We start from the raw sequence: 27797 nt of genomic DNA on the forward strand, positions 1-27797 counted from the left end.
ACAGCAACTCCAAGTGGGTCGGATATCAAACAGGGGTTATATAGAAAAACACCCTCTGTTATGTATGGGGGAGGATCTGTGATGCTGTTGGGCGGCTTCTTCTCCAGTTTCTTGAACTGTCTACCTGAGCAGACACATAGAAAAAAGTCCGGCAAACACTTCAGTGTGCTTCGTTAAGAGGTTCAGAACCAGAAGGTGATCTGACAGGCTTGCCAGCCAAAAATCAGAGGTGTGTGTAAATATGCTGATGTTCTGATGAACTCAATTAATCCATATTAGGCCCTGAACAGGATCTCGGAGCTGTAGATTTGAGTGTTTATTTTGAGACACAGCCTTTTCAGATTTTACTTTATTCTACTGTTTGTGTTTGTTGTACATATGGTCACACTGTTGTCATTTTACAATTGTTGGTCTCTTCCATTTTGGGCTACATGTGAATGCTTCTATTAAAAATGGAAATTTTATTTCATACTGCAGACACACTGAGGTGCAGCAGGTTTTGATGAAGACAGGTGCAGCATCTCAACACTTGAGGACAGTGGAAACTGTTTGTCTCGCTTCTAATGGACTTTGCTTTTTAGCAAGTTTGCTAAATGTTTCAGTCTACATAATGACTGAAACTTATAAAATGCCTTAATAAATCACTGGGTCATGTTGTGCCTGATCATCAAATCCCCTTTTCTCTTTCCACATTACTGCACAGTAAGTTATACCATCCAACTGCAAAGGACATATTTACAAAATCCTTTATTCATAAAATCCCATTAGAAACAACTGTTTTGACCAAAGTCATGCGCATTAAAAACAATCAAAATGTAAAGTAAAAAGTCAACCAAGTGGTGCAGTGACGAGCAGCTGACACACTCATGATAAACACATACACACAAACATTATTGTTGTCGTCTGCTCGCCTCCAGAAGCATTGTTCCCGGCTGCTTTGTTTATTGATCAGAAGAACCCGAAGAAATTATTGTGGAGAGTAAAATACTGAAGCACTCAGACCATCATCGGGGAAATGCACATGCAATTTACAGCACCTGTGAACACACACACAAACACACGCAGGGAGATGAGTGTGTGTTTGTATGCTGTGAGGACAACACGAGAGCTGCAATTGATTATGTCTGAAGCGCAATGATCAGCAGAGATGAGGGTTTTAACTAACAGATGATCAAAGCAGAGATGGGAGGTGAGGGTTCAAACAGGTGCAAAACAAAGTCTGTACTGACCTCTATAGGTTAAAATGTGTCATAGCAACATCCAGACAGTTTCTCCGTCAGTCTCCAACGTTTTACTGTTATACAAACGCACATACATGGGTTGGACAATGAAACTGAAACACCTGGTTTTAGACCACAATAATTTATTAGTATGGTGTAGGGCCTCCTCTTGTGGCCAATCCAGCGTCAATTCATCTTGGGAATAACATATACAAGTCCTGCACAGTGGTCAGAGGGATTTTAAGCCATTCTTCTTGCAGGATAGTAGCCAGGTCACTACGTGATACTGGTGGAGGAAAACGTTTCCTGACTCGCTCCTTCAAAACACCCCAAAGTGGCTCAATAATATTTAGATCTGGTGACTGTGCAGGCCATGGGAGATGTTCAACTTCACTTTCATGTTCATCAAACCAATCTTTCACCAGTCTTGCTGTGTGTATTGGTGCACAACAATACATGTTTCACATTGTCCACAGCCCAAGATTTGTGCTCCTTGCACCATTGAAATCGACGTTTGGCATTGGCATGAGTAACCAAAGGTTTGGCTATAGCAGCCCAGCCGTGTATATTGACCCTGTGGAGCTCCCGACGGACAGTTCTGGTGGAAACAGGAGGGTTGAGGTGCACGTTTAATTCTGCCGTGATTTGGGCAGCCGTGGTTTTATGTTTTTTGGATACAATCCGGGTTAGCACCCGAACATCCCTTTCACACAGCTTCCTCTTGCGTCCACAGTTAATCCTGTTGGATGTGGTTTGTCCTTCTTGGTGGTATGCTGACATTACCCTGGATACCGTGGCTCTTGATACATCACAAAGACTTGCTGTCTTGGTCACAGATGCGCCAGCAAGACGTGCACCAACAATTTGTCTTCTTTTGAACTCTGGTATGTCACCCATAATGTTGTGTGCATTTCAATATTTTGAGCAAAACTGTGCTCTTACCCTGCTAATTGAACCTTCACACTCTGTTCTTACTGGTGCAATGTGCAATCAATGAAGACTGGCTACCAGGCTGGTCCATGAAACCTCCCACACTAAAATGACAGGTGTTTCAGTTTCATTGTCCAACCTCTGTAAGTACATAATATTTCCTTCCATATTAAGGAGTTGTTGCACACTCAAAGTGTTTATAAAAACAGTTTAAAAAACAGAAAAGTTGATCAGTGCAGAATAATATACATCTTTTATGTTGGTCAATACAAAAAGAGCTAATTATTGTTTCCATTTATTTATAAATTGATGTTGGTCAATCTTAGCACCAAAGTGGTAATGAGCTGGTAGTGGTTTCACAGGAAAACAGTCTTGTAAGCAGTTATTTTTTAAATTATTATTATTATTACGTTTATTTCATATTAATGCTGTGGACTTTTTCTGATGGACTAGCAAAGTGGCTGTAGGGTGTGGCTTACTGTTCGTAAAGTTGCTTCTCACTTTTGTTGATGAAAAGAGTCACAAAGATCATTTTAAGGTCAACGGTTAAAAGGTACTTTATTTTTCTATTGGAAACTGTATGTCAAAGGTATCAATATTAATTTTAGTTACAATCAAAAAGTACAACCCAACATATGCAAAGATGCACATACCATCCTGCCAAGAAGGATTATAGGACTACAAATGTATGCCTGGATAAAAACTGATAAATTTGAATTTAACTTCCAGAATCAACATCTGACTCAGATGTTAGGGAATCAAATAGAGGCGGACAGAAAGCTTGTAGTAAAAACATCTAGTGCTGTATGATAGAGAAGCTGTTGAAAAAGAGCGAGACACCTCCACTTAGTTGTTCTTTGTTTATTTCTCTTTTCCAACTTACCGGAAAATGCAGACAGACACCTACAACATTGCCATTGAAGTGCCTACCATCATATCATTTAATTTCATATATCATATCATTTATTTATTTACTTAAGTGCAAAAGTAAGTTAAAGCAACCACTTTTATTTTATTAACATACTGATAGATAGATAGATAGATAGATAGATAGATAGATAGATAGATAGATAGATAGATAGATAGATAGATAGATAGATAGATAGATAGATAGATAGATAGATAGATAGATAGATAGATAGATATTTTTTTTTTACCGTTACAAAAACTACTGGTTCTCAGTTCAACAGTATAAACTGAAACAAAACCACTTCTGGTAGCTTCTGAGTCTTCGGAACCAAAGAACACGCATCGCCTCATACCCGGTCGGAACATCATAGATGTGGGACGCCGGCGATGGAAAGATGTCGGCAGCGTTGATCCAGTTGTCATGTTTGTACCGGGGCATGTTAGCGGTCAGAGCCGCGGGCACCAGGACGCTGATCCCCGGACTGGTCCGAGAGCAGTACCGGGCCTTCTCTGTACGGAAGGAACCGGAGCTGGAGGAGAATCCGTTCTACAGCAAGTACCAAGAGAAGATCAAGAAGCTGCGCAGGTCAGCGAGCTAGCAGCGTCCGAAACCCTGTTACAGAGTGTGCTATTTTAAAGGTTATCAGATGCTTTACAGCACAGACAGCACTGCGTGGTGCCATGGAAAGTGTGACTGAAACACTTACTGTCAAATCAAAAATTCGGCCTATAATTACGCGCTGTACTAAGCTGGTAAATGTTTTTAACCCTTAGGTCACAAAAAGTAGTCAAATGTTGCTGTTATTCTGTATAGAAAAAGTTCATTTTAAATTTCAGGCAAATTCAGCAGAAAGCTTGAACCTTGTACCGAATATTACCTCAGTGGAAACAATAAAAAAATCTACCATTTTAGATGCTTACTTTAAAAACATTAAAGTGAAATTGATTAATTTCATTTGAAGTCAGAGACCCCTTAGTAAATGTAAATAAATCTCATAACTCTGGCTGTATTTTCATAAAATTTTTTTTTCTAAAACATGAAATCGAATACAAACTCTAGGTTGAATACATTAATCCATGTTTAGTTATGACTAATCATGGATTGTTTGAAACCTGAATTTCTAAATAAAACAAAATGAGATTATTCATAGAAGAGAAACTAGCAAGTATAGAAAGGCTATATTACACAAAACATTTTGATTATAACAGAGATGAGGTCATATGCTTCTCATATTTTGGCATCTCAGTTTGCCGCTTTCACAGAATAAGAAGTTATTTTGCTGGTCTATAGTCTGGAAGGGACCAGGAAAAAGCTTTTTCTTCAGCTGAGAGGTTAAATGTGATGTGCTTACTTCGTGTTAGAGGACCTCTGCAGCAGAGAATGTAGATCCTTACCCTAACGCTTAAATTTCCAAAAGGTTGCCAGCATTTCCAAATCCAGCCAGTTCAATAACAGGCTGGATTTGGAAATGGGTCAAACATACTGTACAGACCAAAGGTTTGAACACACCTTCTCATTCAAATAGTTTTCTTTATTTTCATGACTATGAATATTGTAGCTTCACACTGAAGGCATCAAAACTATGAATTAACACATGTGGAACTATATACTGAACAAAAAAGTGTGAAACAACTGAAAATATGTCTTATATTCTAGGTTCTTCAAAGTAGCCACCTTTTGCTTTGATTACTGCTACGCACACTCTTGGCATTCTGTTGATGAGTTTCAAGAGGTAGTCACCTGAAATGGTTTTCATTTCACAGGTGTGCCCTGTCAGGTTTAATAAGTGGGATTTCAAGCCTTATAAATGGGATTGGGACCATCAGTTGTGTTGTGCAGGAGGTGAATACAGTACACAGCTGATAGTCCTACTGAAGAGACTGTTAGAATTTGTATTATGGCAACAAAAAAGCAGCTAAGTAAAGAAAAACAAGTGGCCATCATTAAGAAATGAAGGTCAGTCAGTCCGAACAATTGTGAAAACTTTGAAAGTGTCCCCAAGTGCAGTCGCAAAAACCATCAAGCGCTACAAAGAAACTGGCTCACATGAGGACCGCTCTAGGAAAGGAAGACCAAGAGTCACCTCTGCTGCGGACGATAAGTTCATCCGAGTCACCAGCCTCAGAAATCGCAGGTTAACAGCAGCTCAGATTAGAGAACAGGTCAATGCCACACAAAGTTCTAGCAGCAGACACATCTCTAGAACAACTGTTAAGAGGAGATTGTGTGAATCAGGCCTTCATGGTAAAATAGCTGCTAGGAAACCAGGCTGAGGACAGGCAACAAGCAGAAGAGACTTGTTTGGGCTAAAGAACACAAGGAATGGACATTAGACCAGTGGAAATCTGTGCTTTGGTCTGATGAGTCCAAGTTTGAGATCTTTGGTTCCAACCACCGTGTCTTTGTGCGGCACAGAAGAGATGAACAGATGGACTCTACATGCCTGGTTCCCACCGTGAAGCATGGAGGAGGAGGTGTGATGGTGTGGGGGTGCTTTGCTGGTGACACTGTTGGGGATTTATTCAAAATTGAAGGCACACTGAACCAGCATGGCTACCACAGCATCTTGCAGCGGCATGCTATTCCATCCGGTTTGCGTTTAGTTTGACCATCATTTATTTTTCAACAGGACAATGATCCCAAACACACCTCCAGGCTGTGTAAGGGCTATTTGACCGAGAAGGAGAGTGATGGGGTGCTGCGCCAGATGACCTGGCCTCCACAGTCACCGGACCGGAACCCAATCGAGATGGTTTGGGGTGAGCTGGACCGCAGAGAGTAGGCAGCAGACTCAGCAGAGACGCCCAGACGTCCCTCTCCCCAGACACCTCTTCCAGCTTTTCCGGGGGGAGCCCAAGGCGTTCCCAGGCCAGCCGAGAGACATAGTCCCTCCAGCGTGTCCTGGGCCGTGTCCTGGGCTTCCTCCCGGTGGGACGTGCCTGGAACACCTCCCGAGGAAGGCGTCCAGGAGGCATCCGGTATAGATGCCCGAGCCACCTCAACTGGCTCCTCTCAATGTGGAGAAGCAGTGGCTCTACTCCGAGCCCCTCCCGGATGGCCGAGCTCCTCACCCTATCTCTAAGAGAGTGCCCGGCCACCCTACGGAGGACGCTCATTTCAGCCGCTTGTATCCGGGATCTCGTTCTTTCGGTCATGACCCAAAGTTCATGGCCATAGGTGAGGGTAGGAACGTAGACTAACCGGTAAATCGAGAGTTTCGCTTTTCGGCTCAGCTCTCTCTTCACCACAACGGACCGGCACAGCGCCCCCATTACTGTGGCAGCCGCACCGATCCGTCTGTCGATCTCCCGCTCCATTCTTCCCTCACTCGTGAACAAGACCCCGAGAAACTTAAACTCCTCCATTTGAGGCAGGAACTCCCCTCCAACCTGAAGAGGACAAGCCACCTTTTTCCGGTCGAGAACCATGGCCTCGGACTTGGAGGAGCTGATCTTCATCCCAGCCGCTTCATACTCTGCTGCGAACCGCCCCAGTGCATGCTGTAGGTCTTGGCTAGATGGGGCCAGCACGACCACGTCATCTGCAAAAAGAAGAGACGAAATCCTCTGGTCCCCAAACCACACCCCCTCCGGCCCTTGGCTGCCCCTAGAAATCCTGTCCATAAAAGTTATGAACAGGACCGGTGACAAAGGGCAGCCCTGCCGGAGTCCAACATGCAGGTCCGACTTAGTGCCGGCAATTCGAACCAAACTCCCGCTCCGCTTGTACAGAGACCGGATGGCCCTAGTAAAGAGCCACCGATTCCATACTCCTGGAGCACCTCCCACAGGGCATCATGAGGGACATAGTCAAATGCTTTCTCCAGGTCCACAAAACACAGTTGGGCAAACTCCCATGAACCCTCGAGTACCCTGTTGAGGGTATAGAGCTGGTCCAGTGTCCCACGGCCGGGACGAAAACCACACTGCTCCTCCTGAAGCCGGGGTTCGACTATCGGCCGGACTCTCCTCTCCAATACCCTGGCGTAGGCCTTACCAGGGAGGCTGAGGAGTGTGATCCCCCTGTAGTTGGAACACACCCTCCAGTCACCCTTCTTATGAAGGGGGACCACCACCCCAGTCTGCCAATCCAAAGACACTGTCCCCGACCGCCATGCAATGTTGAAGAGGCGTGTCAACCATGACAGCCCCACAACATCCAAAGACTTGAGGTACTCAGGGCGGATCTCATCCAACCCCGAAGCCTTGCCACCGCGGAGCTTTTTAACCACCTCGGTGACTTCAGCCTGGGTGATGAAAGAGTCCAACCCCGAGTCCCCAGCCTCTGTTTCCACCAGGGAATGCGTGATGGCAGGATTGAGGAGATCCTCGAAGTACTCCTGCCACCACCCAATAATGTCCCCAGTCGAGGTCAGGAGCTCCCCAACCCCACTGTAAACAGTGTTGGCGAAGCACTGCTTCCCCCTCCTGAGGCGCCGGACGGTTTGCCAGAATCGCTTCGGGGCCAACCGGTAGTCCTTCTCCATGGCCTCACCAAACTCCTCCCAGGTCCGAGTTTTTGCCTCTGCCACAGCCCGGGCCGCAGCACGCTTGGCTTTACGTACACGTCAGCCGCCTCAGGAGTCCCACAAGCCAACCACAGCCGATAGGACTCCTTCTTTAGCTTGACAGCATCCCTTACTGCCGGTGTCCACCACCGGGTTCGGGGATTGCCGCCGCGACAGGCACCGCAGACCTTACGGCCGCAGCTACGGGCAGCAGCATCGACAATAGATGTGGAGAACATGGTCCACTCGGACTCTATGTCTCCAACATCCCCCGGGATCTGGTCAAAGCTCTCCCGGAGGTGAGAGTTGAATACATCCCTGGCCGAGGGCTCTGCCAGACGTTCCCAGCAGACCCTCACTATGCGCTTGGGCCTGCCAAGTCTGTCCGGCTTTCTCCTCCTCCAGCGGATCCAACTCACCATCAGGTGTTGATCAGTGGACAGCTCAGCCCCTCTCTTCACCCGAGTGTCCAAAACATGCGGCCGAAGGTCTTCTGATACGACAACAAAGTCGATCATTGACCTCCTGCCTAGGGTATCCTGGTGCCAAATGCACTGATGGACACCCGTATGTTTGAACATGGTGTTCATTATGGACAATCCGTGGCTAGCACAAAAGTCTAATAACAAAACACCGCTCGGATTCAGATCGGGGAGGCCATTCCTTCCGATCACGCCTCTCCAGGTGTCACTGTCGTTTCCCACTTGGGCGTTGAAGTCCCCCAGCAGAATAATGGAGTCCCCAGGAGGGGCACTATCCAGCACCCCCAACAGGGACGCCAAGAAGGCCGGGTACTCTGCACTACCACTCGGCCCGTAGGCCGAAATGATAGTCAGAGACCTCTCCCCAACCCGAAGGCGCAGGAATGCGACCCTCTCATCCACTGTGCGACCCTCTCATCCACTGGGGTAAACCCCAACACGAGACGGCTGAGCTGGGGGGCAACAAGCAAACCCACCTCAGCCCGCCGCCTCTCCCCGCGGGCCACTCCAGAGTAGAAGAGAGTCCAGCCCCTCTCAAGGAGATGGGTTCCAGAGCCCACGCTGTGCGTGGAGGCGAGCTCGACTATTTCTAGTCAATATCTCTCGACCTCCCGCACCAGCTCAGGCTCCTTCCCCCCCAGCATGGTGACATTCCACGTCCCTAAAGCCAGCCTAAGGGGATCGGGCCGCCGAGGTCTCCACCTTCGTCCGCCGCCCAATCCTCTTTGCACCGGTCCCTCACGGTTCCCCCTGCAGGTGGTGGGCCCACAGGGGGATGGTCTCGCGTCTCTCGTTCGGGCTTGGCCCGGCCGGGTCCCGCGAGGAGCAACCTGGCCACCAGGCGCTCTCCGACGAGTCCCGACCCCAGGCCTGTTCTCCAGGGTGGGACCCCGGCTCCGCCGTACCGGGCGACGTCACGTGCCTCAATTCTGTAGTCATCATGAGGGATTCTCGAACCGCTCTTTGTCTGACCCGTCACCTAGAGCCTGTTTGCCATGGGAGACCCTACCAGGGGCATCTTGAAGCTCATCAGCAGAATGCCAAGAGTGTGTGTAGCAGTAATCAAAGCAAAAGGTGGCTACTTTGAAGAACCTAGAATATAAGACATATTTTCAGTTGTTTCACACTTTTTTGTTCAGTATATAATTCCACATGTTTTAATTCATAGTTTTGATGCCTTCAGTGTGAAGCTACAACATTCATAGTCATGAAAATAAAGACAACTCTTTGAATGAGAAGGTGTGTCCAAACCTTTGGTCTGTATTGTAGTTATATAATATAATTAACCTTCCTTTTATCTGCTGAACGTTGCTCCTACATTTCGAATCAGCCACAGACATTTGAAACACAGTTTCCTCCTAAAGCTTTTTATATATCTGTTCTTCCTCTGGCTGTAATGTAAGCACCTCCCTAATACTGGAAATGGATTTAGCTCTACTTTTCGCTTTTCACACAGAAGACAGGTATTGTTGTGAGCTACCGGTGCATAGGCATGGTGTGTTCACTGCTTAAAAAAAGATTGGATTGTTGTGTTTCCAACTGAATGGGCACCAGACAGGGTTAATCAAGCTGAGACTCAACCAACAATGGTCAAGTTGATTTCTTGTTGCAGCTCTAAATAATACATACTTTGAAATTAGATTGATTTAAGAAAAAAGTGGCTTAAATGTTCTTTGGGAAATGTTGTGAGGAAATAACTAAAAACTAAATGTGCATTGTTGGCAGTAAAATATGAAAAGTATTTGACCGAAGGAGGGTGTTGAGAAGTGAATAGTGATTATTTTTCTGTTTGCTTTTAGTGCGAAACCACAGGAGTACAAGGAGCGACTGGAGAAGCGGCATGAAACCAAGAAGGATGTCCTCGGACACTCGAAGCAGGCGGAGTTTGTCCATGTCATGGAGCAGGAGGTGGCGTTTCAGCTGAACTTCATGTTCAGGAATTGGCCGTTTTTGTTCACAAAAAGGAAATTATTCGTTTTTTTTTTTTTCCTTTTTAGTTTGAACAAAGAGATAAGATGGCTGCTGGGGATGGAGCGTCTGGAGGTTTTACAAAGAACAAGGTGAGCTGGACGAAGAAACCAAGACGAGGATCACATCTGGGATATTTTCAGCATAGCTGAAAAGAGTTTTAATTTGGGGCCTTTACAAAATTACTAAAATAATGATTCAATATGATGATGTTTGCGTAATACTGATCTCCTCCAGACGTTGGGTTCCATCCTCAATCTGGAGATGATAAAGGACAAGACGGGCAAGGAGATCGCACAGGTGAGTCGGGTCTATGATCTTTCTGGTTAAAAAAACAACTCAGACTACAACAGACCAAGGTTAGTTTCATTCAGTTAATGTGGATGGGGTGAATTCAAAACAAACATTATCTCAGGGTACCAACTGTCCAAATCAGGCCAAGTTAATTTAAGTTCATTTAAATTAAGGTCACATTTGGTTTGTCAGACGACTCCACAAAGTAAAAAGCTGTCTGCTGTCAACTCTCAATCTGATCAAGCACAAGGCGATAGCGGAGAGGAGCAGTGCCCTTTTAGCAGGAAAAGACCTCCAGCAGACCCAGATTTAGGATGAGAACCTGTCTAACTCGACTGAAACACTCAGTCAGGTGTACGTTCTATGGGAATAAAAAAAAAAAGAAAGGCCATGGCGACAGTGATTACAAAAAAAAAGTTGTCTCTATGTCCTCCAGTAACTGTAGCAGTGACTCTATAGCAGAATAATTAGAAAGAAAGCTCAATCTAACTCACACCAGCCAGATCTGAGTAATCAAGCTCCATCTTATAATAAACATCTGATTCTTGTGTTGGTTCCCAACAGCGAGCTTTGCTTTCAGACTGCAGGTTTACTGGTGGCATTAAGAGGTTTTGAAAGATGAGTGGGAGGCAGATCTTTATCAGGATTCTCACCTGCTGAAAGGCAGACACCCTGTTTACAAACAGAGAAATCAAGAAAACCCGCTGCCTTTAATAGTACAGGTCAAATTAATGTCCAGAAGTAGCGACAGAAGCAGTTTCCTTTTTAGATGCTCTGGTCCAAAAAACTCTTATCCATATAATCTGAATTAAAAACAATAAAATTAGGATTCTGTGTCTCTAAGTCCTTCCTTGTAGTCTAATTATTCTAATTACCTGCCATCAACTCTTTAAAATCTACAAGTAAAGGCTGCTCTTACATTTCCAATCCACCTCCCAAGTGTTTGTGCAAAAGTTTGTGTCTTATGCACTTAATGCAGGTTCTGTTTTTATGAAACTTTGATACTTGATAAAAGATACTAACTACAACTGTTTTTGGAGAATCTTGAGTCTAGCTCAGGTTCTGGTCAGGTTGTTTTTCACAGTACATGCGCTGCAAATATTGATTTAAATGAATTGTTGAGCCGCGTGGTAGCAGCTACTTGTTGCCTACTGTGTTTTCTACATTAGAGATTTGTATCTGTTGTAATGTCTGACCAATAGGTCACAGAAGGGAATATTCATTTATTCAATCATTCATTTCTGTTTAAAGCTTGTTTTGGGCTATTTTAAGTTGTGAGTGTAGAGTTGAGCCTTTAATAAGTTTGACCTTTTGCAAACCTTAATAAACACATTTTGTTGGGTTTAAATACCCTCTGGGTAAACCTCAGTGCCAGTATTTCTGAACTGTTCTGTAACTGTGTTAAATTTTGTTAAATAGCCTAAATGATAATAAAAAAATGACCATCGCTGTTATAGTTTTAAACCTTGTGTTGACCTTAGCCTGCTGTGCAAACCCTTAGCTTTACCTTCACTCTATTGCGCCCTCTAGGGGTTTTTATTTTTTTTTAGCTGCACTATAGATGTAGATTGAACATTTATCATATACTCTTCCCAGCTTTGGATGCAGTATTATTCCACCAAAGACACGATCAGCGCCGCCATCCCGGTGAGTTCATTACTGATGAATCCCAACAAGCCTTTTATGTGACCCGTGTTTTAACTGTCTGAATATAACCAAGTGTGCCTCATCTGCAGTTTAACAACTTACCAACAAGCTACATGTTTTCCATTTTAATAAGTGTTTGTGGATGAATGGCTGATCTAATGGCTGTCTTGTGTCCTGCTTCCAGTCCCAGATCTATGAGGTGATTTTAGGCAGATCTAAGTCCTGCCCCATGGTAAGATCCCTGCTGAAACAAAGCAACAGTTCAGTTTCACTGCCAAGTCAGAGTTAGGCTGTTTGTATGTGAAGTGCAGAAGCAGAAATCATTTTAGATTTTTTGTTAGTAATTATGTTCCTGTCATGGTGTTCCACGCCGACCTGTCTGTGTGCTCTCCCCAGTTCCTTTTCGCTCTGCCTCAGAAGGAGGGATACGAGTTCTTCGTGGGTCAGTGGTCCAGACACGAGCTGCACTTCTCCTCACTTATAAACATCCAGGTAGACCGCTTTGTGTTTGCACTTTCCGTCCTCCTAATCAACTCATTTGATGGCACCACCTCCTGACAGACACTGTTACATACCGTTAGCTTCACCGCATAATTTACTGCAGTGAAAAATATCAGATATAACAAAACTTTTTATTTAACAGATAAACATTCTGGGTTCTCTCTGTAATTTGATGCACAAGCCTAATTTTGCAAATGGGTCTGCAGTTAAAGGGAACACTCTCAGAGCTTGCTGCAGAGGACTGATTAAAAGGAAACAGCCCCAACAAGATGCTATGTTTGCCAAAAGATTATTTCAAGGACGTAAAACACCGTAGAGTGCAGAGAAAGATGTTGGTTTCTCCTCAGCTTGGTCCAAAATTTGGAAAATCCATACAAAATGTTCAGGTTGTAAAAGGGAAACATCCTGATTGACCTAGGAAGACATAAGGGCCCATATTTACAAAGAATATCTGAGTCCTCTCAGAGAGCTCCTATCTTAGCCTAAACATTCCTGGCAAGGACAAAATGTGTAAACCATGAGGATAACTTAGCAAGAATTAATTAACTGTCAGACAGCAACAACATGTTTGAATGTAGCTTATTTAAATGCTGATCATTATTTTGATTTGCTTATTATTATGTGTACTCGCCATGCTGGTCTTTTTTTTTACTGCATCTATTTCCTATTAATTAATTCGATATTAATATAAAAATCCAGCATTTTACTGTGATTGCCTTATTGTATAATGAGGTTTAGTTTGGTAAAACGACCAAAACAAAACGGAAAACAAAAGATGGAGAAACTGAACTGAACCGAGGAGCAGAGCCTGCTGGGTGTTCCCGGGCAGATCAATGCGTCGTTCCCCCTGCTTTCAGCACCAGCCTGGAATGTGAGCAGCTCTGGTTCCTGCTGCTTTCAGAAGCTAGAGAGGAGATAGCAGAACACCAGAGAACTTCTCTACAGACGGGGATCGTTGTAGATGACCATTTAGGCCTAGACTGCTGACATCATGTACAATACAGCACTTATTCACCTCATTTACATCTTCTACGTTTATAGTGCTTAGATTATTGGACGGTATCTTGTCTAGATTTTTTAATTATGTATATTTTTTCAAGTTTTTCCGAGTGTATTTTTTGAAAGTATTTTACAGTCTGTAAATATTTAAATAATTCTGTACGATATTGTTTGTAATTCTTTTCACTTTTTATTCTTGGTTATTTATTATTTTTTCTATAATTTATTTATCCTAATATTACCTTACTAGAGGTGCACCTTTAATCTGTCCTGCCGCTGAAACTATTTAATTTCCCCCTAAGGGGTTGATAAAGGTTATCTTATCTCTATATTAATAACTGTATGATGGATATTGACTATTAAGAGGGTGGATCCCGGCGCAAACAAGCCGGTAGTGTTTTATTAATTTACTGTTCATTGTTTGGAGAATATCTCTCCTTTCTCTCTGTCTTTCCACCATCTTCGCTGCTTAAAACACTCGTAGCCTCAATAAAAGTCCTCCTCACTACTCCTAACATTTCCTCACATCAGGAGCTCTCTTAAGGCCTAAGATGCTTCGTGAGTAACTTTTATCTTACCGAGGGAAAATTCTAAGAAAAATCTTAGAATTCAAGACATTTTAAGATTTTTCTCAGAATGACGTCACTAGGAGCTACTTTTAGTCTTAGGATTACTTGTGAACACGGGCCGTGAACAGAAGAAAAAAATAGAAACTGCGAAACATAATACATTAGAGATAAATGGGCAGAAACAGGAGCCAGTCGTTGGGAGTGAACTGTAGAAAATGTGCTTAAGAAAATTAACTTAAACTAGAACCATCATTAACACCTAAACAGAAGAAAACATGGTTCCAGTGGCTCAAAGAGAAGCAGTCATGTGACTGAATATGACTCCTAAATCTGAACTGGCTGAGGAGGTGATGCTGATGTGTTTGGCGTCGGGCTAATAAAACATCCAGAGATGGCCGCCTGAAGAAAACGAGCCGATTTCCAGTTTTGATGCAGCTGAACATTTGCTCCTTCCATCAACCCAAAGCAGGTTTACTGGTGATGAGGTCATTCTGTGTGAAGAGGCATCTTTTTCAGAAGGAAGATACTTTTTTTAGGCAAAGGCAGATCAATGACACGGCTGTTAAACAGTCTAGATCTTAAACCAGGTGGAAATTTAGGTTGGGAAATAGTGCATGACAAGCATGCATATATTTGTAAATTTCTTTATTCCCGATTCTCTTTTGTTTTCTTTTCTTGATCTAAAAAAAAAAACTCATTAATTTTTGCAATTTCTTAGGTATATTTTACAAAAACAGAATGGCCAACTCTTTAATGTTTCTTATGTGGGATTTTATTTATTTTTTGCTACAAATAAAAAAACAGGCTGAGCATCCTCAAACGGGACGGATTCCACATCTTTAGTGGTCAGTCATTGTTTTAGTTTGGATTTGTCAGAATAAACATCTTTAAATATTTGCTAAAATGAGCCTTGCTACTCGTCCGACCCATCAGTCTGATGGTTTTAAGCTGTGAAGCTAAAATGAGGTGGTGCATTATATCTGGGCTATTTCCTTACAACGGAGTCACACCTAAAGGATAATAACACACCTAAAACACAATGAATGTGTTTTAGGTGTCCTTTCATATTATAGACTTAATTTTCTGTCTCTGGAATTGACATCATGGCTTTACTTGTTTTGCAGCCTGTTAAAACATTTTCATAGTACCCAGTAAATTTTTTTTTATGTAAAACCTTTCTACTTAAATCGAAAATCAGCAAATATGCATAATAATGAATATTTGAGAGCATTCAAAGTGCAGGTGATGGTGTTAGCAGCAGCGCTCTCCTCTCTGTCTGCATCCAGACGCACGGCGAGAACGCTCCGAGTCAGCTGGTCCTCTACCACTACCTGGACCTGAAGGAGGAGAAGGGCATCGTTCTCATGACAGCCGAGATGGATCCCAAGTTCATTGTAAGCCTGTTTTTAAAAGATTGTTTTTGCCTGACGTTCTTGTACTCTGCCTGAACTGAACAAGGATTGATATTTCAGGGACATTTAAAACATCTCTCTTGTTTCTCAGACTGTCCACCAGGCTCAGTGCTTGGCCAATCAGGTGCAGCTGTTCTACGGCACGCAGAGGCAGGAGACGTATCGATTGGTGGAGACGTTCAACCACCACCCTGAAGACTTTAAACACATGTCGGTGATAGCAGAGCTGGAACAGAGCGGGCTTGGGTCTGCAGGCACCCCGGGAGGCTCCAGATTAACTGGAGATGGCCAGTGACTAATTATCTGACGCAGACTGAAGCTTTTTCTTTCCTTCAGCACTTTCCACGTGGATCCAAATTCACAATCGGAGAGAATTACCTAGAAGAAGCAGGAACTGTATCTTATGAAGCAACATTTAATGAGTTAGGAAATATTGTGGAGAAATAAATGGAATCGCATCTCCCTCTTTTCTGACTGGACCCAAGAAACGTTTTTAGCACCCAAGCTAAGCATGAAATCCTGCATTTGATATTTAATAAAAAAGCTCTTAACAGTGATTATTCTTGTTTTTGGCTTGCAATGTGTAGACATGTATGTCTTCAACATAGCTGCAGGGAAACTTTATTGAATTGTGATCTGAATCATTTTAAATAAGGCCAGAACTCCTGTTCCTCAAACCATCAATAAAATAATGTTCAATATTCATACATATTTATATGACAGAAAAAGGCCTGCAACCATAATTAAAGGGACAATTATGTGTTTATTGAAAACCTCACAGCTCCTTTAGGAGAGGTATCCGGGGATTTTTGAATAATCCTTTTTCTACAATCTCTCTCAAGTCTTAGGTCCTCTCTTTGACTCAGGCCCTGTGTTTTTAATAAAAGCTGAAGAACAGACATCAAGGTTTTAGAAGAGTTTGAAATTGTTATTACCATGTATAAGGAAAGGGCCAGTGAGTGGATGACATTCAAAGCCTAAAAGAAGCCTTCAAAACACCTAAACTAGTAACAGGACCTATAGGAGGCTATGTGAAAGCGTATGCCTCTAAAATCACAAGTTTAACTTTCATAGAAGATGCGCAGGGAGGAAACGTTTCCCCATGAAGGCCAGACTGAAGTTTGCCAGAGAGAACATAAACAAGAACCAGGACCACTGGAATAATGTTCTTTGAACAGAGGAGCTTAAAACTGAAGCATTTGGAAACCAGAACTGAGGAAATATTTGGCACAAACCAAAGCATTGCATGAAAAGCACGAGACCTACTGTGGAGCATGGATGTGGAAGTGTCATGGTGTGGGGGTGCTTTGTTGCAGGTGGACCAGCTGTGCCAGCTAATCATCATGACTTTATGAACATCATGAATTACAACATGACAATGACCCAAAACATATCAGTAAGTCCAAGGACTGGCTGGCATTAAAGAAATGGAAAGTCCTGGAATAGCTGCGTGAAAGCCCAGCGTTTGGTCTCACTGAGATGCTGTAGGCTGACATGAAAATGACTGTCCATGAAAAAAACCCTCAAACATCTCAGCTGAAGGTGAGCAGTTGGGTAAACATTCCTCAGGTTGATTTCGGGGACTGGAAGAAGCTACAAGTCACATCTAACTGAAGCTAAAAGTAGTAACACTAGCAGTCAGGAGTAGGGTGTCCTAACACAACATTTTGTTAATATCTTGTTTAATGAGTTAAACAAGGTTCATTTTTGAGTTTCATCTGTAATTAAATCACTTTCATTAATATAAAAAAACTGAACATTTATTGGGGTCATTTTTCTCACAAGTGAATAATTTGTGTTTATTTACCAATGTTATTGCATTTGTACATCAAAAACAGTGCAGACCCCTAATTATTAGGGATTGTCAGGTAATCAGACAAACATGAATTCAATTTATCATGGCAGGCTTCATTCATAAAAATACTACAAATACCAGATTAAAAACAAAAGACAAAACATTCATGTGTCTAAAACCAAACAGGACAAAACACTATGAAATAAAGTTGCTGATGAAAAGTTTTTTTTTAGTTTTTATTATGAAGCAAACCAGAGGCTTTTGTTTTCAAACGGTTAAAACATTTCTGTTTTTATAAAACTAAAACTAAAGAAAACGATATACAAACAATGCTAATCTTCCCTCCAACATTGAAAACATTGAAGCTAAATGACACATCATGGCTGAAGAGGTCTACCTGAAACAAGCCATAATGTGAAATACATTTACCAATCACACAATGAAAAACTTTTTCCCAACAACATCCTCAGCTAAAAAAAAAAAAAAACTGGCAAGCTGCAAAACAGAAAACCGTTGCTTGACTCAAATATACACACAGAAATATACACACAGAGTATTTCAGACAATAATAAAACAAAAAAAACCACTGCGGACATTGGAATAATCAGACATGAAATACTTGACCAGACAAATTCCCCAGCATTATTTTTTATTGAACACACAGCCTCAGCACGAGTTCATCGTTGCAACATAAAAGCCACATTATTAACAAAATATTTCTCACAGTGCTTTAAAGATGTCTAAGTGCTGATTATCTAAAGAAAATAAATGAAACACTTCATTATTACGGTGACAGAGCTGAGCTTCAGGCCCTAAAGACATCCAAACCGAGACGTTTCTGCAGGTCAGCCAAAATGTCTGTGGCTGCACAATATTATATATAAATAAGCTGCATTCTGTTTTAGAGCATGACCAACTTGAGACTGAAGTATTATACAAATGGTTTCCCCTTTAACTGGTTCTGTGCACAGTGGATTTCCACGTATTATTCATTTATGTCAAAGTACAAACTGGTCTCAGTCTAAAACTTTGACCTGTGTTATTAGTGGACAACCCGTTATGCATGTTTCCTTAAAAACATGCATGCATGGCACCTGTGAAGCTGTGTGAGCATGCATGTGTTTGTGTACTATTGGCTAAACTGCTCATCACAAAGCATGATGTGGCAGATTAATCAAAAAGAGTGACATCATGGTGATTGTATTAATAAAAAGCTTAACAGTCCTTTGCGTCTGAACAAGTTTTTGTCATTGCCTTTTTTATGTCCAGTCACAGGACAATGGTCTGAATGACAGCTTTGCATTCTGTGAAAACCTAAAGGGTTATTTCTGTCTTTTATCAGTAGTCTAGACTATATTTGATCACTTCTAGTTTAGAATCTAAAATATTTAGACTGGTTCTCTGTCAGTACTAAACATCTGCTGGTTCCTGCAAATTGCATTAAATCAATAACTGCTCTCTCTAAATATTACTCTTGAATATTTTCCGTCAATATTTACCTTCAGCTACGGTCTGACTGACAGCCGTGTTACTGAAATTAATGTGAATCTCCACGAGTAAACCAGAGTTATATGGAAAAAAAAACACTGAATGGCTCGCTTATGCACTACCTGGCCAAAAAAAAAAGTCGCCATAAAAAAAAAATAAAATAAAATGTCACATACTCTAATATTTTGATGGACCGTCTTTAGCTTTGATTACGGCATGCATTCGCTGTGGCATTGTTTCGATAAGCTTCTGCACAAGATTTATTTCCACCCAGTGTTGCATTAATCTTTCACCAAGATCTTGCATTGATGATGGGAGAGTCTGACTGCTGCGCAAAGCCTTCTCCAGCACAGATTCTCAATGAGGTTAAGGTCTGCCCTCTGTGGTGGCCAGTCCATGTGTGAGAACGATGTTTCACGCTCCCTGAACCATTCTTTCACAATTCAGCCCGATGAATCCTGGCATTGTCATCTTGGAATATGCCCGTGCCATCAGAGAAGGAAAACTTCATTGATGGTGGTCATTCAGTATATTCAGGTAGTGAGCTGAACTCATTCTTTGAACTCATATTGTTGCTCAACCCAGACCTGACCACCTGCAGCAACCCCAGATCATAGCACTGCCCCCTACAGTAGGCACTAGGCATGATGGGTGCATCACTTCACCTGCCTCTCTTCTTACCCTGATGGGCCCATGACTCTGGAACAGGGTCAATCTGGACTCAAACCATATGACCTTCTTCCATTGCTCCAGAATCCAATCTTTATGCTCCTTAGCAAATTTAAGCCATTTTTTCCGGTTAGCCTCACTGATTAGTGGTTTTCTTAAGGCTACACAGCTGTTCAGTCCCAATCCCTTGAATTCCCTTCACATTGTGCGTGTGGAAAAGGTCTTATTTTCACTATTAAACATACCCTGGAGTTCTACTGTTGTTTAATTGATTGTTTTGATTTCATCAAACGTTTAAGTGATCACAGATCACGATCATTCAGGATTTTTTTCCGGCCACATCGATGGGTCCCCACAATTCTTCCAGTTTTTAATAATGCGTTGTTCTTAACCCAATTTTGGTAGTTTCTGCAATCTCTGAACCTTCTGAAACAGACGGACATCTTTTCTACGACCATGTGTCTTTCGACATGGTTGTTTAAGAAATGAGGAGCAACTCATTGCACCAGTTGGGGTTAAATAGCTTGTTGCCAGCTGAAACATAATCGCCCATGAAGTAATTATCCAATGGGAGGCTCGTACCTATTTCCTTAGTTAAATCCAGGTGGCGACTTTTTTTTTTTTTGGCCAGGCAGTGTATAATGTAGGCTATTCTGTTGGGTGTAATTGGAGGGACTTCCCCATGACAGTGATGGACAAAAATAACAGAATGCTAACAAAAATTTGCATGAAGGCTGACAGAATTATTGTTTCGCATTGAAGTTTTTGTCACAATCGCCCATTCAGCCCTGATAAATTACAGAGACTCTGCTCACCACACAGTGCTTTTAAATTTCCATGTTAGTATGCTAGTTTGTTAGATCTCTAAAAAACTGAAATTTATTTTGACTTCCTGCTCCTTGGTGATCAAATTACTATACAACTCTTCAGCTTTTTCAGCATAATTTAAATCTAAAATTCAACATAATCCCTGCCAGGAGGTTCGAAGCATGAGAACCACTGTCGTGCCAAAATAAACCTTTCTTTAGACCCAGCTCTCACTTCTTAGCTCAAACACTCAGTGTTATCCTTGTCCTCAGGTCTCATTACTTTTCTTATCATTTTAATATATTTTTTATTTTGTAGGTATAGTACATTTACTGTATAGAACATCAGTATTTTATCTGTTGGTACAAACCAATTTTTTAAAAATATATTTATGTAAAAACAAAGCCATATTCTCCTTAGAGTTGACTTTGTCAATACATTACAGGGGTTGGACAATGAAACTGAAACACCTGGTTTTAGACCACAATAATTTATAAGTATGGTGTAGGGCCTCCCTTTGCGGCCAATACAGCGTCAATTCGTCTTGGGAATGACATATACAAGTCCTGCACAGAGGTCAGAGGGATTTTAAGCCATTCTTCTTGCAGGATAGTGGCCAGGTCACTACGTGATACTGGTGGAGGAAAACGTTTCCTGACTCGCTCCTCCAAAACACCCCAAAGTGGCTCAATAATATTTAGATCTGGTGACTGTGCAGGCCATGGGAGATGTTCAACTTCACTTTCATGTTCATCAAACCAATCTTTCACCAGTCTTGCTGTGTGTATTGGTGCATTGTCATCCTGAAACACGGCACCGCCTTCAGGATACAATGTTTGAACCATTGGACGCACATGGTCCTCAAGAATGGTTCGGTAGTCCTGGGCAGTGACGCGCCCATCTAGCACAACTATTGGGCCAAGGGAATGCCATGATATGGCAGCCCAAACCATCACTGATCCACCCCCATGCTTCACTCTGGGCATGCAACAGTCTGGGTGGTACGCTTCTTTGGGGCTTCTCCACACCGTAACTCTCCTGGATGTGGGGAAAACAGTAAAGGTGGACTCATCAGAGAACAATACATGTTTCACATTGTCCACACCCCAAGATTTGCGCTCCTTGCACCATTGAAACCAACGTTTGGCATTGGCATGAGTGACCAAAGGTTTGGCTATAGCAGCCCGGCCGTGTATATAGACCCTGTGGAGCTCCCGACGGACAGTTCTGGTGGAAACAGGAGAGTTGAGGTGCACATTTAATTCTGCCGTGATTTGGGCAGCCGTGGTTTTATGTTTTTTGGATACAATCCGGGTTAGCACCCGAACATCCCTTTCAGACAGCTTCCTCTTGCGTCCACAGTTAATCCTGTTGGATGTGGTTCGTCCTTCTTTGTGGTATGCTGACATTACCCTGGATACCGTGGCTCTTGATACATCACAAAGACTTGTTGTCTTGGTCACAGATGCGCCAGCAAGACGTGCACCAACAATTTGTCCTCTTTTGAACTCTGGTATGTCACCCATAATGTTGTGTGCATTTCAATATTTTGAGCAAAACTGTGCTCTTACCCTGCTAATTGAACCTTCACACTCTGCTCTTACTGATGCAATGTGCAATCAATGAAGACTGGCTACCAGGCTGGTCCAATTTAGCCATGAAACTTCCCACACTAAAATGACAGATGTTTCAGTTTCATTGTCCAACCCCTGTAGGTCACAGTTTTGGTTTTTTTTACCAGGTATTTGTGTTTCCACAGGTAGTATTTGACAAATAAACTCACATTTTGACTTAAAAATAGTCTGATAGACCAGACCTCCAGAAAGATTTGCCCTTCCACGCACCTTCCCCATCACAGCTTGAGCTTCTTTGCTCAGCACCGAACACTGCTGCACACCGTACCTTCTCTGCTGCTCTGGGTCCCTGAGTGATTTCTCCACAGTCCCATCTCAGTACATGGCCTCAGTGTCACGAATGTTTCCAAATGACAAACTAAAAGTGCTTCCCAGTTTCTTGGCGACACCGCTGCCGTCCCTCTTTTTCTTCCTGTTCCAGTTCAACAAGGAGGCGGAGCTCTGCCCCTTGGCCCCACCCAGCAAACGTTGGCGAGCGTTTTCTTTGTCGCTGCAGTGGGACAGCATGCCGGCTTTTCTCTCCACCTGCAAGGACAAAAACGATTTATTGCACATCTCTCAGATCTGCAGCCGCTGTCAATCCCAACACACAAAAACGTCATATTTACCTGTGTGTCATGTGAGTGTAACGTCACAACACTGATCTCTACCTCTCTGTCGCTGCAGCTCTTCAGCATGTGGACTACCTCCCCATGTTTGGCCCACTTACAGTCCTGTCCATCCACTGCTACAATGTAGTCTCCCTCCCTTAGTCCTGCCTCCTGAACAGCAAAACAAAAAAGGGATAAAAGTCCACATAATTTGTAAATCAGAACATTTATTTTTTAAATTTTCTGTAACAAATGTTCGCTTTTTACTAAAGATGCACAAAGAACTTGGCTAATGACCGAGCTTTTAGCAAAATGCAAAAAAAACTGAACAAGGTCATGGAAATAACACTCTTAGATGTGGAAGTTGTTATTGAATGAAAAGTTATTTAGTGTCAGTTATATTATTTAAAAATGAGTCAGAGGAACCACAGCAAAGTTAGATTAAAAAGGGAATCGCATTTTCTGTGATATGTTGAGACGTGTTTGCGGTTCATTCAGGCTGAGAGTGAGTGATAACTCTATGGATTATGATTAACCCACATTTTTTCCATTGTCATAATGGCTTTCGGACTGTCCCTGAGCTTTCAGATCTTGGCGATTAAGATTTTTATCAGCTGTGGAAGTAAATCATTTTGTTAATTCATGTAAAGCATTTTGAATTGTCTTGTTACTGAAATGTGCTTTACAAATAACCTTGGCTTGCCTAAAGGAGGGTGAAAACGTGTCATTGGAATGCAGGGTTTTAATGCATGGCACCTGACATATTCTAGTGAAATAAATGCTGCAATCAAACAGTCCTTTACAATTGTAATATTGCGGACAATGATACTGAAATGAAGACTGACATTCTGATTTTCTACAATATACACACAGACTGCTGTGTTAGTAATACTGATTGTGCTACTCGCTAATGTAAGATGTAAAACCCTGTTTTACATCAGCTGCTCAGCCTGACATTGCCTCTGCTTCTAATATAGAAACTCTACAAACCGCCCACAGCAGAAAGGCTGGAAAATATCATTTTAAATGGTGTTGTTAAATCTGAGTTATAAAAAGAAAGCATAATTGTCTAAATCTAAAATCTGCTGATCAAAACTTTACAAAAACTAGATATCAAAAATCCGGGCCAAAATTCTGATTGGTGCATACGTTTTACAGCATTTTCACCACCCTCACTACGTCTTTACTTAGACTTGACATTAACACATTTCATTTATGTCAATCATTTCAAGAAGATTCATCATGTTTTTACATAGAACTGTCCTCCATGCATGCTGTTAGTCTCACCTCTGCACAACCTCCAGGCACCACTCCAGCAACCAGGACAGGGGAGTCCCCTCGGAGTGTGAGACCCATCCCACTTTCTCTTTTCTGCAGGCAGATCACACGTGTGGGTCCCCAACGTGCCCTCGCACCGAACACTGACAAGGGGCCCTGCAACACCAGGAACAGTTCTGTCTGTCAGGATTTTTAATTTTTTCTATATAAATAAATACAATGTCTCTAAAGACTTCATACCCATGGTAAAAGATCTTTTTTTTGTGATGTGATAAATGTTGCATTTATCATGTACAGGTCAACTGAAAAATATGTTAACAAATATGAAAAACCCTGGTTTAAAAAGTGTGTGTCCTTGAAGCATCCCACAAATATCAGACTTTGAGTAGATCTATTGTAAATAACCGTCTTCTGGTGACTCTGCAGTCTTTCGGTCAGATTTAGTTCAAAAGTCAAACTAGGCCATTTTAAAACCTTCAGTTTGTTCTGGTTCAGCTGTTCTTTAATCTCCTTGTTCTTTCTGAAAAGTGTCCCAAAACATCCAGTTTGGTTCCTTCAGTTTACAACACATTCTCCAACAAGGTTTTAAAAGATTTTAGCCAGGCCTACTTCTTAGTCCAGACATATGGAGAAAACAGCAGATTGTTGTCACAAGTAGAACACAACCAACAACTTTGATGACCTACAACTCCTTCAGTGCTGTTGATGGCCTCCTTGGAGCCTCCCTGACCATGGTACAGTATACAGGTATATAGTGTTGCAGAACATTTTGCACCCTTGTCCTGATTGATATCTTTGCCCTCAACAAGGAGAACCAGGAATAAAAACAAGTTAAGGATCAACAACATTCTTATATATGTATGCTCTGCACAGTGTGTCTATCGGTTGAAAAATCAAAGATAGCTGTATGCATGATGAAGCAAAAACCAACCACAGCAGCAACACTCTGCAAGTTTGATCTAATGCAAATTATTTAACACTTGTATGACAACTATTACTCAATAGCAGCTGCTTGCCACAAACTGGCACTTACAATTTTCCTTGATATAAATCAAAGAAAGCATAGAGACACATTAAACAACTGAATGAGTTAACTTTCAAGAGATTAAAAAAATGTATCCCATGTCTAAAACCGGCTCGCCAAACTGCCTTCTCCTCACCAGTCTTTGAAAGATGTCAGTAACCTGGACTGCAGAGAAGCTTGGTGGACTGATGTCTGGTTTCTGCTGAGTATGAGCTGCCAACACAAGAAGCCACAGTCACTTACAGTCATTTACACATAGATTAAATGCAACCCAACCTTTAAGGTGTTCTTACCTTGTATCTCTGGGGCTTCTGCTGTTTCATCAAAGTCGTCTTCCCGGTCCAGCTCCAAGTATTTCTCCAATGAGTGTTTGTGTGTTTGACAGAGCACATCCTGCAGGATGTCCATCTTCCTCAGGATCTTACATAGACTGTGGACACGCATGGCTTCCTCATGCCTCATAACTGCGCGCCGAAGGTGGGCTTTACCTTAATATTCGCACAAAACATTTTTAATTTTAAAAGTCTGCCCTAAGTCCATGTTGGCAGAGATGTAATACCTTCTGAGAGCAGCTTCTTGAAATATGGACTCACCGAGCTTTCGTCTTTTTTCAGGAACCTGTAGAATCTCGCTGAGAGTTTGCCCTGAAGCAATGTTGACATAAAACCTGAGGAAGGTCTTCTCTGCCTCCTCTTTGCACTCCTCCCCGTCAGACGATGCTACAGGAGGAAACATTTCAACAAGTTAGGTTCAGAAGAAAGACATCACAATGTAATTTAACTAAATTCACAGAAAGAAGTTGAGGCATCTCTGGTAAATCAAATCTACTGTCATAATGTTATAACTAAGAGTCCATTTCATTCTTTATAATATTTATTTCTGTGGAGGACTGTAGTGGCCATCACAAAGCCTTGATCTCAGTTCCATAGAAAAATTGTGGTCAAAAGCTGTGTGTGAACAAGATGGCCTACAACACTGACTCAGTTACAGAAGTTCTGTCGGGAGGAATGGGACAAAATTCCTGCAAACTAGCTTGCAGACGGGTACCCAAAAACCTTTGACCCAACTCTGATACTTTCTGAAAGGCCATTCTACCAAACACTCAAAAAAATATTCAATTATGTCATCTCATTTTTCTGACGTTTGGCTAATAGAAATAATTTTGTTTATTCTAACCAACCAAAATTGTGAAAGGTTCGGTCTGATTCAATGTCAGAGAGCGACAGAAAAGGTTATGTGTCTTTCCACACAATGTATATAAATATGTGATTTCAACTCTATCTACAACAGGTAAGATATTAACTGTCAATATTACTTATTTCACAATAACTACCCAAAAAAAAAAAACATTTAAACATTAATAATGTCAAAGGCTTTAATTCCACCTGAATACACTTATTTTGATGAACATATATTGTAATTTTGTTCTGTTCTTTCTCTTTAAACATTAATAAACTCCTCAGAGTAAAACTGAATGTGGCCGAGGCGGAAAACAAAATATTTCTCTTACATGTGTGGTCACAAAGTGCAGCAGCAGCGTAATAGTGTGAGAGAGCACGGAAGTGTTCAGATTTGACCTGAACCATGGAGGCCCATGAAAAAGGCACATAATCCTTCATCAGAGGCTGCGTCATCGTCTGGTGCACCAGCGAGTAAACATCTGACACCTGGACAACATGAAACTGTGTGTGTTACAACATACAACACTTACAGAGGACATAGGAAAATTACTAAAATATTCAAAAGATACACAGAGAAAAGAGATTAGAAAATGTAATCATTTGTTTTAGGAGTGAGGTGTGGTCAGTTCACAGGTAAAACTGGTCAGTAAACTGAGTCGCAAATAGAGATGTACCAAGGAGTATCTTTTCACTCCTATCAATAAACTTAAAACACCAACAGCAAAAAAAATTTAAACCAGAATGATCCAGAAGTTTGAGGAGGATGCGCATCCATAAATAAACCACCTGAATATGATTAAGCACAAAAACTGCTCCAGCAACCATCGATTGAAATACCAGAGCGTATTTATGCTCAAGGAAAGCATTATTATATGCATTCATTGCAAGTAGAAAGGTCCTTACTAGTGTGAGAGTAAATCAGTCTTAAAGAAGCAGTTAGTCAGCTTCACAGTTTAGGGTCATGTAGCTTCTGCAAGAGTAGGACATTGATTGCCTTTTCAAATTATTTTAGACCAAAATCTGTTATTATATTTAAAAATGATTCCCGTTTCCTCCTTTAAGAGCCGTAGCATGAGACATTTTCTAAACTTGAGTCTGTTGTTAAGGAAAATAGATTGTAAACTGTTTTTATTAAATTGTCAGCTTTCCAATAATTGAAATGAACCAATTTTCCCCTGAGCAGTTCTGCCCAGTCAAAGACATAAAAATCCAACTTTTTTCCTGTCTGTAAATGCCTTTGCCAAACAGCATGTTCTCTCTTTGAGTTCAGTAAAAATTAGGCAAAGGTTAGGAACATGTGCTTTGATGCAACATTTTGTGTTAGATATAAAACTACTACCTCAATCATCTTTTATTTCATGTTTGCTTACATTTAATTATTGAACTAAAGTTTACGTACATGTGTTTGTGTCTGTTATAACCCTTGGAAAGAAATTAGAAATCAGAAAACCGGTGAAAGCGTGTTTGGTACTTCTCTAGTTCTGATTCATTAAAACAAAAAAAACACAAGTTAACTCACCTGCGCAGCTTCTTGTGCCAGCTGGAGTTGGGAGGTAAACTTAGTGTCCTGCGTGGTGATTGTGATGCGTTCAAACACACACTCCTGCACCTGAGCGACCATCAGGCGGACCAGCATGCTGAGGGACGGAGCGCTCATGTCAAGACTTGGAGCATTGGAGAAGTTCTCTTTAAGGTAATTAAATGCACCTAAATGGAAAACGCAAGCAGAATCTTAGACTGTGAAACATCAGATTAAACTTTTACACAGCAGTGGAAAAACAGGCACAATATTCAGATTTTAATCTGTCATGATTTGTGCTTTAAGAGAATATTTAACAACACGGATGTCTAATGTTTCATTGACAGTGTCCTGAAAAATTTGTGAACATCTT

The 27797-nt window shown here is 41.8% G+C and overlaps 2 protein-coding genes across 2 annotated transcripts in view; one reads left to right on the forward strand and one right to left on the reverse strand.

The window, feature by feature from the left end:
• The first annotated feature begins 3405 nt into the window (after positions 1 to 3405).
• On the forward strand, positions 3406 to 15996 carry atpaf1 (ATP synthase mitochondrial F1 complex assembly factor 1). The gene is made up of 9 exons (XM_047375469.1): positions 3406 to 3645; positions 9849 to 9957; positions 10047 to 10109; positions 10255 to 10317; positions 11908 to 11958; positions 12143 to 12190; positions 12355 to 12450; positions 15314 to 15421; positions 15531 to 15996. Exons 1-9 carry the CDS (start codon positions 3431 to 3433, stop codon positions 15732 to 15734), a joined length of 957 nt encoding a protein of 318 aa, XP_047231425.1. The 5' UTR covers positions 3406 to 3430; the 3' UTR covers positions 15735 to 15996.
• A 5821-nt stretch (positions 15997 to 21817) lies between these two features.
• Positions 21818 to 27797, reverse strand: part of rhpn1 (rhophilin, Rho GTPase binding protein 1) — a 30419-nt gene continuing 24439 nt past the window's right edge. Inside the window, exons 9-16 of the mRNA XM_047375386.1 lie at positions 27425 to 27612; positions 26235 to 26391; positions 25318 to 25443; positions 25018 to 25212; positions 24861 to 24937; positions 23710 to 23856; positions 22441 to 22593; positions 21818 to 22357 (exon numbers count right to left, since the gene is read on the reverse strand). Of these exons, the coding sequence (XP_047231342.1) occupies positions 22148 to 22357; positions 22441 to 22593; positions 23710 to 23856; positions 24861 to 24937; positions 25018 to 25212; positions 25318 to 25443; positions 26235 to 26391; positions 27425 to 27612 (1253 nt within the window). The 3' untranslated portion in view covers positions 21818 to 22147. The remainder of the gene's footprint in view (positions 22358 to 22440; positions 22594 to 23709; positions 23857 to 24860; positions 24938 to 25017; positions 25213 to 25317; positions 25444 to 26234; positions 26392 to 27424; positions 27613 to 27797) is intronic.

This window comes from Girardinichthys multiradiatus, chromosome 9, assembly GCF_021462225.1.
Source record: "Girardinichthys multiradiatus isolate DD_20200921_A chromosome 9, DD_fGirMul_XY1, whole genome shotgun sequence".
In the NCBI taxonomy this organism is placed as follows: Eukaryota; Metazoa; Chordata; class Actinopteri; order Cyprinodontiformes; family Goodeidae; genus Girardinichthys; species Girardinichthys multiradiatus.